Raw genomic sequence first — 12537 nt, 5'->3', positions numbered from 1 at the left:
ATATATATATATATATATATATATATATATATATATATATAGATCGACAAATAATCAGAGATTAATATATGTATTTATAATTGCTTGTCAAATGAATGCTAGCTTGAATTTCGATTCGAGAATCCTTTATTCTCGATAAATTTGTCAATCTTTTATTAAGATCGGAAATCACTTGTGTAATGACTGCTTTTTCACACCTGGAAATATATAATTTATCGTTGTCTATATCCTTACATCCCGCTCCAGCATCCTGTCTGCCGGCTGTTTCGTCGTGGCACTTTGGATATTCGCTCATGGCAGTGGCATTGACATTCGCGTGAATACGACGATTTGATCAGAAAAATGCGTGGTAACGCAATGCCGACGAGAGCCTGATTAAATGTTTCAAGAACCGACGAAATCTCTTAATCACTCAATGGAAGTGATAATTAACATGCCAGCACGCGTGCAATATGCTTCATAACGAACGTGTCGCTCCGCACCTTAGAACACAATGAAAACACTCGAAAAATGCACGAGAGTTTGACCGCCTTGAAAGTCCCGAGCGTGTTGATTGTTGTGAACTCGGCCGTTGACATGTTCCGACTTTCCGACGATTGCACGTTTTACGTATATTATTTTGGTACTCTCGCGCGTCGCGTATTTTCTTTTTTCGCAACCGAGTCCTTATGTTTCGAGCCAAGAAACGACGACGTGAGTACGTACAGTATCCACGCGTTGTGTACTGTTTCCGTCGGATGATTAAAATATCTCGTGCATTCTAAATAGGCTTTTGAAATATTTCATCGTGCATCGCATTCATTAATACACGTTTCTCCGATCGAATTGTCGTATCTGCGCGAGTGTCACTGTCACGTGCTATTATCCGGAGTGGCATAGCGAAGCGACCAGAAGCAGAATGCTGAATCGGGAAGTCAGGACAGAGGAAGCATGACACCGGGACGCAGAGACAGCGGCACATAATATATCTCCCTAAGTGTATAGATGTATATTTCATACGTATTTCCAACGCGCCCTAATAAAAGGAATGAATAATTAACACGAAAATATGGAGAAATAAAATTATTTGTTTCACGTATCCATTAATTATACTTATTCTTTTAAATGATTATTAATTATTTAATGTTTGCTTACCATATGTATTATATCTACAGTTAAATAAGTTACAAATATTAAATATATTATAAAATGTCCTTTTTTAAAGGCAATTTAATATGAAGAAAGTGGCATTAAGTAAATATTGCATCAACGTAGAATAATACTTTGTACGGTGTTGTAGACATTTGACGGAATTTGTTGGATTAATATGTGACTAAAATTTCGTGTACGAGTATTACATTAATATTTGTTAACTTGACCTCCTTATTTGAATTTCTTCGGAGAAACACATTATATTGTTATCAATAGTCGAGCGTTTTGCGATTACACTTTGGAGGAATGTGCGCGTCGTTGGTATCATCGCTACGTTTTATTACAGAGCGAACACTACAAGACATGACTACCGTATCAGATTTATGTGCCGTATATTATTTATACGTAAAGCATACTTTGATAATTTCCAGAAACACGATCGCACACGTACAATCGCGCCATACGAATTCGATATCGACTCCTATGGGCGCGCGTGCTATAAATCGACGTATGCTCAATTTCAATTCGTGCTACTATGGCTGCGCGCACCACGAAATGGAGCATCGCGTTCCTTTGATATCGCGCGAATTGGATTGCAACATTTGACAGCGGGCCGCAATTTTCGCATATTAACGCTCATCGCGTATTTAGTCGCGGCCGCCTCTTGTCGACCGCCTGCGTTTGCGCGGCTGAGTATTAATGCATTAGCTCACGTTACTAATGGTCTAAAATATTAATTAATATAATGCCAGTCGATGTCAAATATCTAATACCGCTGACCTAATTCGCACACGCACGTTCATCATATTTGCTCGCAAAAACGATAGCTTCGCACAGCCAATACGCGCGTTGGCAAGTATAATCTTCGAGCCAATATTCATTCGCGCATCGCTCGCACGTTATAATCCTAAGCCAGGAAAACAAAGCTCTGCTGTCGCGCCGATTTTACAAGTACTCCGACAAATTTCGCTTTACCAAACCCCCGCGTTCGCGTTCGTGCAATATCGTTAATGAAAGCGCATAACTCCATTAATTCCGAGTTTCGATATTGAACTGGCGACTCGAAAAACGCGGAAACTGAATACCACACGTGACTCAAATTTGCACGTATAAATGCTCGTCTGCAATACGTAGTTTTTGAAGCAATAAAAATTAAAAGTAATTTATTTCGCCCAAGTACATATAAGAGAGATACCTCCGGGTGCAAAGGAAGCGTGAGCGAAGGAAATCGTTTCTATTTCTTACTGCAACTTACGCCAAGCTTACTCCGCGTATCGTAGACGAGCCTTAAGTGTATACGATGGCAGTTTTTTTTTATTTCTTTTGTGTCTTTCCTCCGATCACGGCACTGATTCGCTTGACGCGCATTACGCGTCTCGCGGAGGAAGCAACCGCGACGCGTCAACGCCGAGAAGTATTCGTCGTACACTCGACGACTGGGACGAGGGAAGCCGGTACATCTCGGAGATACATCCGGGTATTTCGTCTGGCCTATCCCCCGCGACGCCGAATTTACATAAGCGGCTTTTCCCCGGAACGGAGCTTTTCTCCCGGTCCTAAACAAATATTGACCAGGTCGCCTCCTCGACTAGTCTCGTCGGTACCGTCGTCAAATGGCCCATAGCTGACCACCGTGCACATTATCCATAAACGCTTATTAAACGGTGGGCGAGATGGGAAATCATGATGTCAGCCGCGACGACCTCGCCGAGAGGCGACGTGAGTCAAACTTTAAGAACGACGTCACGCGCCGCATCTCGTAGGAGTAACAGTCGCGCAATATCCGATCAATTGGTGTCGTCGTTAGCTTTCACGAGTATCGGATAGCGATCGTACCTTGAACGACTTTAAACAGCGGAACATTAGTGGCTCCCGGCCGTAATAATAAGGAAATAATTAGTGTTGTGCGAAACGCCCACGTTGAAAGGATCTGTTGCCTCATATTCGGTAATTCCATTCGACTGCCAATGTAAACTCCATTACCGCACTAGAATACCTAAAAGGCCAAATACTACTCGTGCGCTAACTAATGGCTCTCGGCCGTCATGGACAGTCGAGTGGTTAACATATAAACTTAGAACCCAATTAGGGAAGGCTACGTATTGCCGGAGTTCTCGTGGAGCCCGCGGCAAAGACGCAAAAAGCAAAAAGCCTAAGAATCTGTAAAGCGCGCGATAAAAATGATTAGTGCGTGCAATTTATTCGCCGTGCAATTCCACGTAGAGCGCGGTGCTACATGTCCTCGTCAATGACAGTTAAATATAGCTGTGTAAGCCGGTATCTCGACCGTACGATTAGTCAGTCGGTCAGACACGTCCCTGACGCGTAGTCATACGTGAAGAAGAATAATTGCATATTATCTTTAAGGCGATCGTTATATGACTCCGTGCTATTATTATCTCTACACCATCGAGTACCGCGCGCGTTGCAAAACGAATTGCGTATGTCTCGTATCGTGACGCGATATTGCTGTGCGCGTGACTATCGTTAAAGAAAGTTATGTCTCATTGTTGCAGAGCGCAAGCTGTTCGTCGGTATGCTGTCGAAGAAGTTCACAGAGAACGACGTTAGGAACATGTTCAGCGTCTACGGGATGATCGAGGAATGCTCGGTGCTGAGGGACAGCACCGGGAAAAGTAAAGCCTGTGCCTTCGTTACCTTCGCTAGTAAGCAGTACGCTATCAACGCCATCAAAGCTCTGCATCATTCCCAGACAATGGAGGTTCGTGGCATTGTAACAACGTTGCGACAAACCGGCATATCTCGTCGGTTCTTACTCGCTCCCGTAATTGTTAACCGCCGACTCGGTTTGACTCTACGATCATCGCGTTCTTTTCATTTTCTCATTATCGACTCGATAGCATCTGCGTTTTTTTCGTCTTTTTTCTTTATTTGTGCAAACTGAGCGATTCTTGGCAAAATCCCGGAGATGTTCGCGGAGATGATGGACGGCCCAATGAAGGCGCGCAATCTGTTCTCGCGTTAACGTCCCGAGAAAGACCTGGGCCGCTCGTTCGATCATTTAGACGGAGTAAACGGTGCCGTAAAGAGATTAGGAGATGACGGTACAAAGCGGGTCGTTGAGTCTTCGCGGTTCGTTTCTTTTCGTGACGATTCAAGCGCGAGCCGTCGGACGTATTGGCTCGATGCCACTGTCACCCGACGAAACATCCGTGTGCATCCACAACCCGGCTAGTCACCTCGGTGAAATACCGATTTAACTCGGGGTAACTAAAACCGAGCGAGTGAAGATGGCCGAACTGGTCGACACCTTGGCGATTCGAAGCTCGCCAGGACTTTTCCGTCTCTCCCCGTCTCTCATCGGCCAAGTCTACTTTCTGCCGCTTCCTAAGCTTCCTAAGCTCCCGCGAACTCTAGAATAGAAGCTGGCGCATTTTTCGAGCGTTTCTGCGCAAACGATTTCAGCAAAGAAGCGGCGCGACACACATCGTTCCTCGGAGTTCTACGAAAAAGTGACAAATAAATTGTTTCGCGATCTCGTGTCGTTTATCAAAACCCTCCTTTCACTCTAACGTTCCCATTTCTCGCCGGAATCTACTGCTGCATGTACGTATCAATTGTTTTCTCTCACGGTCGAATGAGATGTTTAAGATATTGATCTGCAACAACCACCGCGCGAAGCGTAGCTGGTGTGTCCGCGGCTTGATGACGATACGCCTATGCAACGTACTATTTCGACTGGTGAAAGCGAGCTGTGCCAAGGCATGCGGGCACGAGGGCAATTCCACTTTAATATCACGAATATTTCCGGCCGCAGGTTCCTCGAACTTGCTCGCGTCCGTCGACGCAACCGACACGCCGATTTCGCGTCTGCGATTGCGTCGCGCATTGTGTACGGTGCATCGACCTCGCGATACTCGCGTGCACCCGGTCCCGCGACCGAACGAGAGTATCTCTTTCCCCGAATGTAACGCCTGATCGCCGGCGAATCCGTTCTCACGCCAATGCTGAACTTGGACTTGAACCAATAATCACGTCGCGCGAAGGGGCGCGGAGTTTAGACGCGAAATGACGTCCTGGGCGAGGTATGACGAAAGTTCGAAGTCAACGACAGACATGTCGAAGCGTGGTGGAAAGCTTGTCCGAAAATTTCAATTGACAAAGCTAGACACGGCTATATCGTCCAAAATGTCCTCGTTGAAGAATATCAATAGAATTCGAGATACTAGTGTTCCTTGAAATAGAACAGTTAATGTCGTTTGCGGTTCGAAGGCAGAAGGAGAGAAATGTATATTCACGTATATTGTTTCTCTCTCTCTATCTGTGGCTTCAAACCGCAGCGTGACCATTAGTTGCTCCAGTTTCGAGACATTCGACTGCAGATGCGGGTAAAATTTATTCTCGTCGAGAACCCGATCGGATCAGTATCAATATCGCTATTTTCATATCGAATTTCTTTCTTACAATTCGCGTATCGTTTGTATGACTTGCGCACCACTAACGCGTTCTACAATTTTTAGGGTTGCTCGTCGCCGCTAGTCGTGAAATTCGCGGACACGCAAAAGGAAAAGGATCAGAAAAGGATGCAGCAAATCCAGTCGAATCTTTGGAACATCGCGGGAGTCAACATCACGCCGCATTACCTGACCGTACGTATACTTAATATTTTACAATGAAAGCTCTTTGGCCGGTATCAAAGATTCCATTTGCATCGAGAACGAGACGCTCTTCATGGCTCTATCGTTTGAGCGCCTTACTCGTATGCATTATCCAGCCTTTGAGAGACTTTCTATACAGCGACCTCAATTTTGTTATGCAAAATATGTGTAAAAAAAGAAGAAACGAAAAACTAAGACCTCCTTGTAGACCACCGCCCGTCTTCTATGAACACATTTAACGCCCAATGCGCAGTTACCTGCACCGATCTCTTTGTTTCTACCGAATGTTTTATGTGTGCGAACCTCGCATAAAATATCACGAACATATTTATGATCGTTTTTTTTGCAATAATAATCCCACGAAAAATATCTGATAACCGACATGAAAATATCGAAAATTTTTTTACTGTAAAGAATTTTCTAAATTTGGAAAGAATTACTTAAAAATCACAGATTTTTCATTGTCCTAAAAGTACACGCAGAAATAAGATTAACTGCAGGAACTAAAATATTGCTGCTTAGCTAAAATATATTATTGAAATAGGAATAGTTAATGCCATTACCACCGGAGTTAAATTTATTAACTATTTGAACTGTGACACTACGATAAAAATGATTCACTAATAAATAGAATATTCTCGTTATTATTAGAGTTTCGCTTTTGTTCTTTATACCCATTAAAAACATAAAATTAACGCTTCACATTACAAATCCACACCAAGATTTTTCCGTTTAAAACGTTTTTCTTAATATATATTAATAATTAATGTCCACTTTAATGCGGATATAAAAAATGATATCTTTCGTACTCACATTATCCCCACTTATCCTGCAGAAAGACGATTTCACGTTCATCGGAAGCGCAGTAATTTCCCCTTTCCAGTGGTCTTTGTTTCAAGCCGCTACGACTTCCGCAAGTGGAGTTTTTAGCAATTCTATCGATCCGCATTTTATATTATTCGTCATTATCGCCGCAGCGAGCTAGCGATCCAGCACAGCACGACGCGTGAATGGAATGCGGAAGTCGACTATTACTTCCGTAGTCACCTTGCGCGGTATGCGACAGCACGTAGCTCGCTACCCCCACTCCGCGGCTCAGATAAGCATCACGCCCCACCCACTTGCTCGCTACAGCCATGCGGTCATTCACCTTACCTCAGAAGCAAACGGTACGCCGGTGCGAGAGCAAGCACTAGCGAGTTCGCAAGAGCGCGAATTTGAGCTCAAACCTAATGTCGATGCCGTGGCTTTAAACAGCTATAACACGCGAATAAGTCGATATAGCGAAGTGAAATAAAAAATAATCTCTGGCACGCATTCCCCGCAGCGATCTACCGTTCTTTTATTGCCTATTTAAAAGAGTCGAGTGTCGATCGATTAAGGTAGGGCAAACACGAACAACACGCAACTTCCTTTATTCGCGATCGAATCGCTTAGATTTCTCTCTCGTCATCTCGTTTATTGTAACAGTGACGAGATTGATATTATTATTGTAGATCAAAGTAAAAGAATAATTATGTGGTTTTTAACAAAATGTGGAGGACTGTTATGTTCAAATTCATGAGCTCTACTCGCATACGAGCATTGGTAGACATTGTGTCAGACATTTTGTATACATTTCCAACGACAGTGAAAAAAGAAAAATAATAAAAATATAATAAATATATAATAATAAAAATATAATAAAAAATTGTGAAGTAACAAAACTTACGTGTGCTATTTTATGTATCCAATAATTATACAGAGAGTCTGGATTTAGATATTCGTATACAGGTAAAACATGTTGAATAGAACATGTTGAATAGAAAAATCCTGTATCATTTTGTACAAACTCTGCCACAGTAATTATTGAGATATTAATGAGAGAAAGTTGGGCAATGCGCGCGATGCAATGAGACGAACTCTGTGAAATTAATTCTTTACGGAAGCAAATGCTCCAGATTCACGTGCTCGAGATTCATAAGATATTTAGAAATAATGGTCATTTCTCCTTAACCTCTCGAATAAATGCACGTTTTTAATTTCAGCTAATAAACTTTTATTTCATAACGAATAAATTTTTCCTGTGATAGCCAACTGTTAACAATGACAGCAAAATTATTAGCCTCTTATTTAAATTCGCGTATATAACGCGGTATTTTCAAGAATCTGAAAAATCAAGCAATAGATACGAGAATATAAAAAATTCCAAATACACGATAAAAAACATTTTGTACTTTAGTAAATTTCGATCTTATGTAGACATTTTTGTATTGAATTTTTAACATACCTGTGTGTTAATTTAATATATTGTCGTTCTGTTCTTTTGCTTTGAATTCATATTTGCGATTTCTAAGTATTAGAATACATTCTAAGTATTAAAATAACATAATCTATATGTAACATATTTCCTTAATAACATATTTTATATGTAAAATATATAAATAAATTGTGTTATTTGTTAACATATTTGCCTTGTATTAAATTGACACAAAAATTAGAATGGATAAATTGGAACATGTAAAATATGTTAAATTTTTTACAGTACAAAAAACAACATTTTTTACAGTATATAAAAAATTCTAGGTCCAGGAGAAATTATTGAAAAAATTACACATTTTTCTTGCAGTCTCGAAATTAGGTTAAGGATATTTCCGGGTGAATTAGAAAAATCGCGACGCACCTTGCATCGCGAGAAATATTAATACGATGCAACGGCGCACACGATCGACCGCGATTAACGAGATTCGTGTTTATGCTTACAGAACGATACGCATACGCTGGCGCCTGCGTCGCTGCAGCTGTTGCAGCAATTGCAGGCGACGACGAGCGCCGCGACTCCGGTCGCTGCGAACACGGCGGGGGCGAATGCACTGTCGAATGTACAGCATCAGTTGCTGCTGCAACAACACCTTGGCCTTGGTGCGGCAACACCTGCGCATGCCGCGCCCCCCGCCGTACCGAGCCCGCCGGAAATCAACCCCGCGAATCTGCAAAGTCTGGCCACTCTCGCGTCCCTGAGCAATACTGCTGGTGAGTATGGTTAGTGTCGATCGCTTGCATATACTTTTTTACTTTTACGCTTTTCTAAGTTATAATTTAAATTTAATTAGCGAGTATCGCGAAATATGAAATTGATTTCTCCCTCACAATGTCATACGATTGATATAAATTAATCGCATATTTTATATGCACAAATGCGCACGCCTGAAATCGTAAAAAAATATTGCATATTTTTTACGACGGGTTTTATGATTCTTATCTCGCTCTTGCGTTTTCTTTATACGTAGATTTCTGATCGGATTAATTATTAATTATTCACTAATTATTCATAGTCTCACACTCTTATAAAACAATCAAGGCGCATGTTATTTTCGCTTCGTGCAATTATATTTTTATTACTATATCTTTATTATAGGATACTTTGTCATGTGTTTTGAACAGCTCTCCGGTTATGAGATCCTTAAATTTATCACCCTCACACGTTCAACTTCGTCGCATCACCTTTTGACCTCACTTGACGCGAGAATTCTCCGCATACTTATAGAATCCTATTTCTAAATCCGATAAAAATTTTGCGCGAACAAGTTTAAATATATAATCTCACCCGGGAGATGATCCGCTTTTGTTCTGAAATGTGTCAGACGCGCCGCCACTATTCCAATGCAAAGCACCGAATAGAATTCGATCGATCGGATTTTATCGACGGAATGTGATTTCAATCCGTTCCTTCGCTAAAATTACTCGTCCGACGCATTCATATCGGTGTCAGAATAAATAATATTATTTCACGCTTTACGTTCTCGAAGTTTCGCCGCCCGCTACGATCGCGTCCCGCGGGCCGTATCTTTTCGAAAGTTATAACGAAATGTCCCGCGCCAGCCAGCACGGCAATAATAAAATTCTACATTTAATGGGACCGGGACAGATGCCAGTACGATGATACACCGCGCCGTGCGCGTCTATCATTAACTTTATGCTGAAATATGTGTTTACCGCTCACTGCCGCGGAACGTATGGTCATTCAATGATGTTTCAACGTCACGCAATGAGTTTGCATGTACATACACTCAGCGCAAAATGACGATGCCTACTTTCGACGAAGGGTCTAGGTTTCGATATCCAATGAGTTAAATTCAGTGATACGTCAATCTCGGGAGGAGAACTGTCGTTACATTCTTCTGTCCTTCGTCGGTGATTCATATCTCTTGAAAAATACGGTTTTAATCCCACCGTCGGATTATTATTAACCCTGATTTTTTTGCCCCAATTTTTCGCCCTCGCTACGTTATTCCGCGTTTTGTAGCTGTATCCTTCTAGAGATAAGTATAACAAGAGCACTCGGAGATAAAAGAGAAAAAGCATACCGCGCCGAGTCACGAGTAGTTAGGTGAAAAAACGTTGAAACGCGGCGAGGTATAATCGCTTCTGTGCAAAAAGAGATCTATTGCAATTGAATCGGACGCAAAGTCGAACGAGGTTGAATGTTACCGAGAGGCCTCGCGAATGATAAACCCCTGACGCATTGTGTTTCAGCGAATGCGGGAGTATCGCCGATGAGTATGCAGAACCTCGTCACCCTGGCAGCTATGACCGGCGGAAACGGCAACCTCCAGGTGTCGCCAAACAGTGAGTAGAGAATATTTCGCGAGGTGCATAATCAGAGAACACATTATCGTACATTAACGTGCAGCTGTAAGTTCCGAGCGGAACTGTCCGGCGCTTCGAATTATATACGTAACTTCGGACCCACGCTGTTACCGCCGCCCGTCCTCCCACCGATTGTACAAAACACTCATACGCTTATGCATCACGTACGTTACCCGCGGTAGACGGTAAATCCGCTTGAGCGTAGTGGCCGGACTTTAATGATCGCATGCGTTGTCGAAGTTCCAGGCCGAACGGGTGAACACTGTCCGTGCTTTTGTAGATGTGCATGGAAAAGCGGTCGCGCCGCAATCACAGCGTCGGTAATAATGCGACGGCGTGTCTATACATGTCCTTATAGTGTATTAACAGACATTATAATCGCGATACGCGACGGCACGATGAGGAAGAGGTGTCGCGAGACACGCCGCGCGATCGCGAACAATGCATGGCTGGAAGCCAGTTGGGAGAAAAAGTGAATGTGTGTCCGATTCCAACTTCGTTCGCATGTCGCAATGTATTTCGTGAGAGGAACAGACTATTTCGAGAAATAATGAGACACAAGTCGGGCGCATGCACAGATTGAGCAGTGTTATTTTTCAAACATGTTTCTGCGAGATTGTCGCGACTAATCTCTCGTGAGTGACTTCATCAACAATCAAAGATTATTCCAATATTTTCCGGTCTGCTAACGTCACTACGTTTTGAGTCCCGGCTGACTTCGGAAACGTATGGTTTGTAAATTAACTCGTGAAACGTGCTGCATGTCATACTTTATCAACGAATTCAAAACGAACATCATGAACAAAATGTATCATGAATAATTTGTTTCTCTCATTTGTTAAACGAATTTGATGAATAAGTATGAGTTAAGACAGATCGATTAGTCATGAGACTAATGATAATAATTATGTGGTGGCAGAGGGCAGTATTATCGAGTGAACCGTATCGAAATTGCTAGTAACCTGTATCTTTCTCGTGTTGTGTGCACATTGAATCGTGTAAATGTACAAAGTCCGCAGGTAAGATGTATATTTCCGTAGTTAATTACACCATTATACCCTCTTCTCATATTTCATGCCGTACCGAAAGAGCAAACTAACACACCTTTATTACTTTGCGTGTCCACGATATTACGCTCCCTTTACGATTTATGTAAAGTCAATAAGAAAGTGAGTCAAGTACACAAACTGCTCCGTCGCGTTCTTCACACGCGAGCGATTGTACGCAAGCACTGTTTGCGCAAGAACAAGTTTTTCAGACAATTACAGCAATCATGGTTAAATTGAACGGGAATCGTGGATCTTGATTATACAAAATGAGAAGTTAGAAATACGGTCTATAGTATTCTTGAATTTATATGAATAAAAAAAAATTTACACGTATAAACACAGCTTTGGCCGAAAACACTTGATAGAAAACGAAGTTTCTATCGAGTTGTAATAAACTCTGTAAAATATGACTGTCCAAAATTAATGAAAATTTTCTCCGTGCTTTTAAACTCATAAACGTTGAGCAATTTGCGATATCACAATTTATTTTACACTGTATACCCAGCGAAGATTGTCTGTGCAGCTAAAACCGGCTTTATCCGGTAAGATATCCCAGTGACAACAGTGCGAAGCTTACATGTTGCGTTTGATGTAACAGGAAAGACAAATATTTATCGCGGAGACGTTGCCACAGTTAGCCGCGCAAGCTTGACTAGTCACATTAATGCGAAACTAGTGAGCGCACATCGTTGACGCCGCAATTTCACCGTCGCAATTAAAAACGGAATTGCGACGGCGCCGCCGAGAAAATCCCGTCAAAGCTTCATTTCGCGAGAATATGCCATACATACATCGCTGATCCTGCTTGTTAATACCGCGAACGTGTTCTGTGTTTCAGCGTTAAGCGGCCTGGCGAATTCGACAGCAGGTATGTCGCTATGTACGTGTCGCATTGCCTGGTACAGTATTAACAATTACTAAATTAATTTCGATCGTGCAAAAGGGTCTCTCCCCTCTAATCCCATTGACGGTCAGATTTTCTCATTTCGCTTATTTAATAGTTCGCGCGTGCACGTGCGCGCGCGTGTATACGCTTCCAATTTCTCTCGGATTCATCTGTTTTTGTATACATTTCAATTTCCGTGGTGAATACAAACTCTCTTTCCCGC

At 42.2% G+C, this 12537-nt stretch overlaps 1 protein-coding gene across 20 annotated transcripts in view; it reads left to right on the top strand.

Moving 5' to 3' along the window:
* Nucleotides 1-12537, top strand: part of LOC116850500 (CUGBP Elav-like family member 2) — a 561960-nt gene that overhangs the window by 536300 nt on the left and 13123 nt on the right. For 12 of the 20 annotated variants that reach the window (XM_032828833.1, XM_032828836.1, XM_032828835.1 and 9 more), the window contains 5 exons: nt 3648-3853; nt 5613-5741; nt 8495-8771; nt 10266-10358; nt 12267-12308. In XM_032828833.1, the coding sequence (XP_032684724.1) occupies nt 3648-3853; nt 5613-5741; nt 8495-8771; nt 10266-10358; nt 12267-12308 (747 nt within the window). The remainder of the gene's footprint in view (nt 1-3647; nt 3854-5612; nt 5742-8494; nt 8772-10265; nt 10359-12266; nt 12309-12537) is intronic. The other 8 variants (XM_032828851.1, XM_032828847.1, XM_032828849.1 and 5 more) reach the window with 5 other exon arrangements.

This window comes from Odontomachus brunneus, unplaced genomic scaffold (genome assembly GCF_010583005.1).
Source record: "Odontomachus brunneus isolate Ranch 3 - 2012 unplaced genomic scaffold, Obru_v1 Obru_scaffold_147, whole genome shotgun sequence".
Lineage (NCBI taxonomy): Eukaryota > Metazoa > Arthropoda > Insecta > Hymenoptera > Formicidae > Odontomachus > Odontomachus brunneus.
Note: the sequence above shows the minus strand (reverse complement) of the source record. Positions and strands in the feature narration are given on the sequence as shown.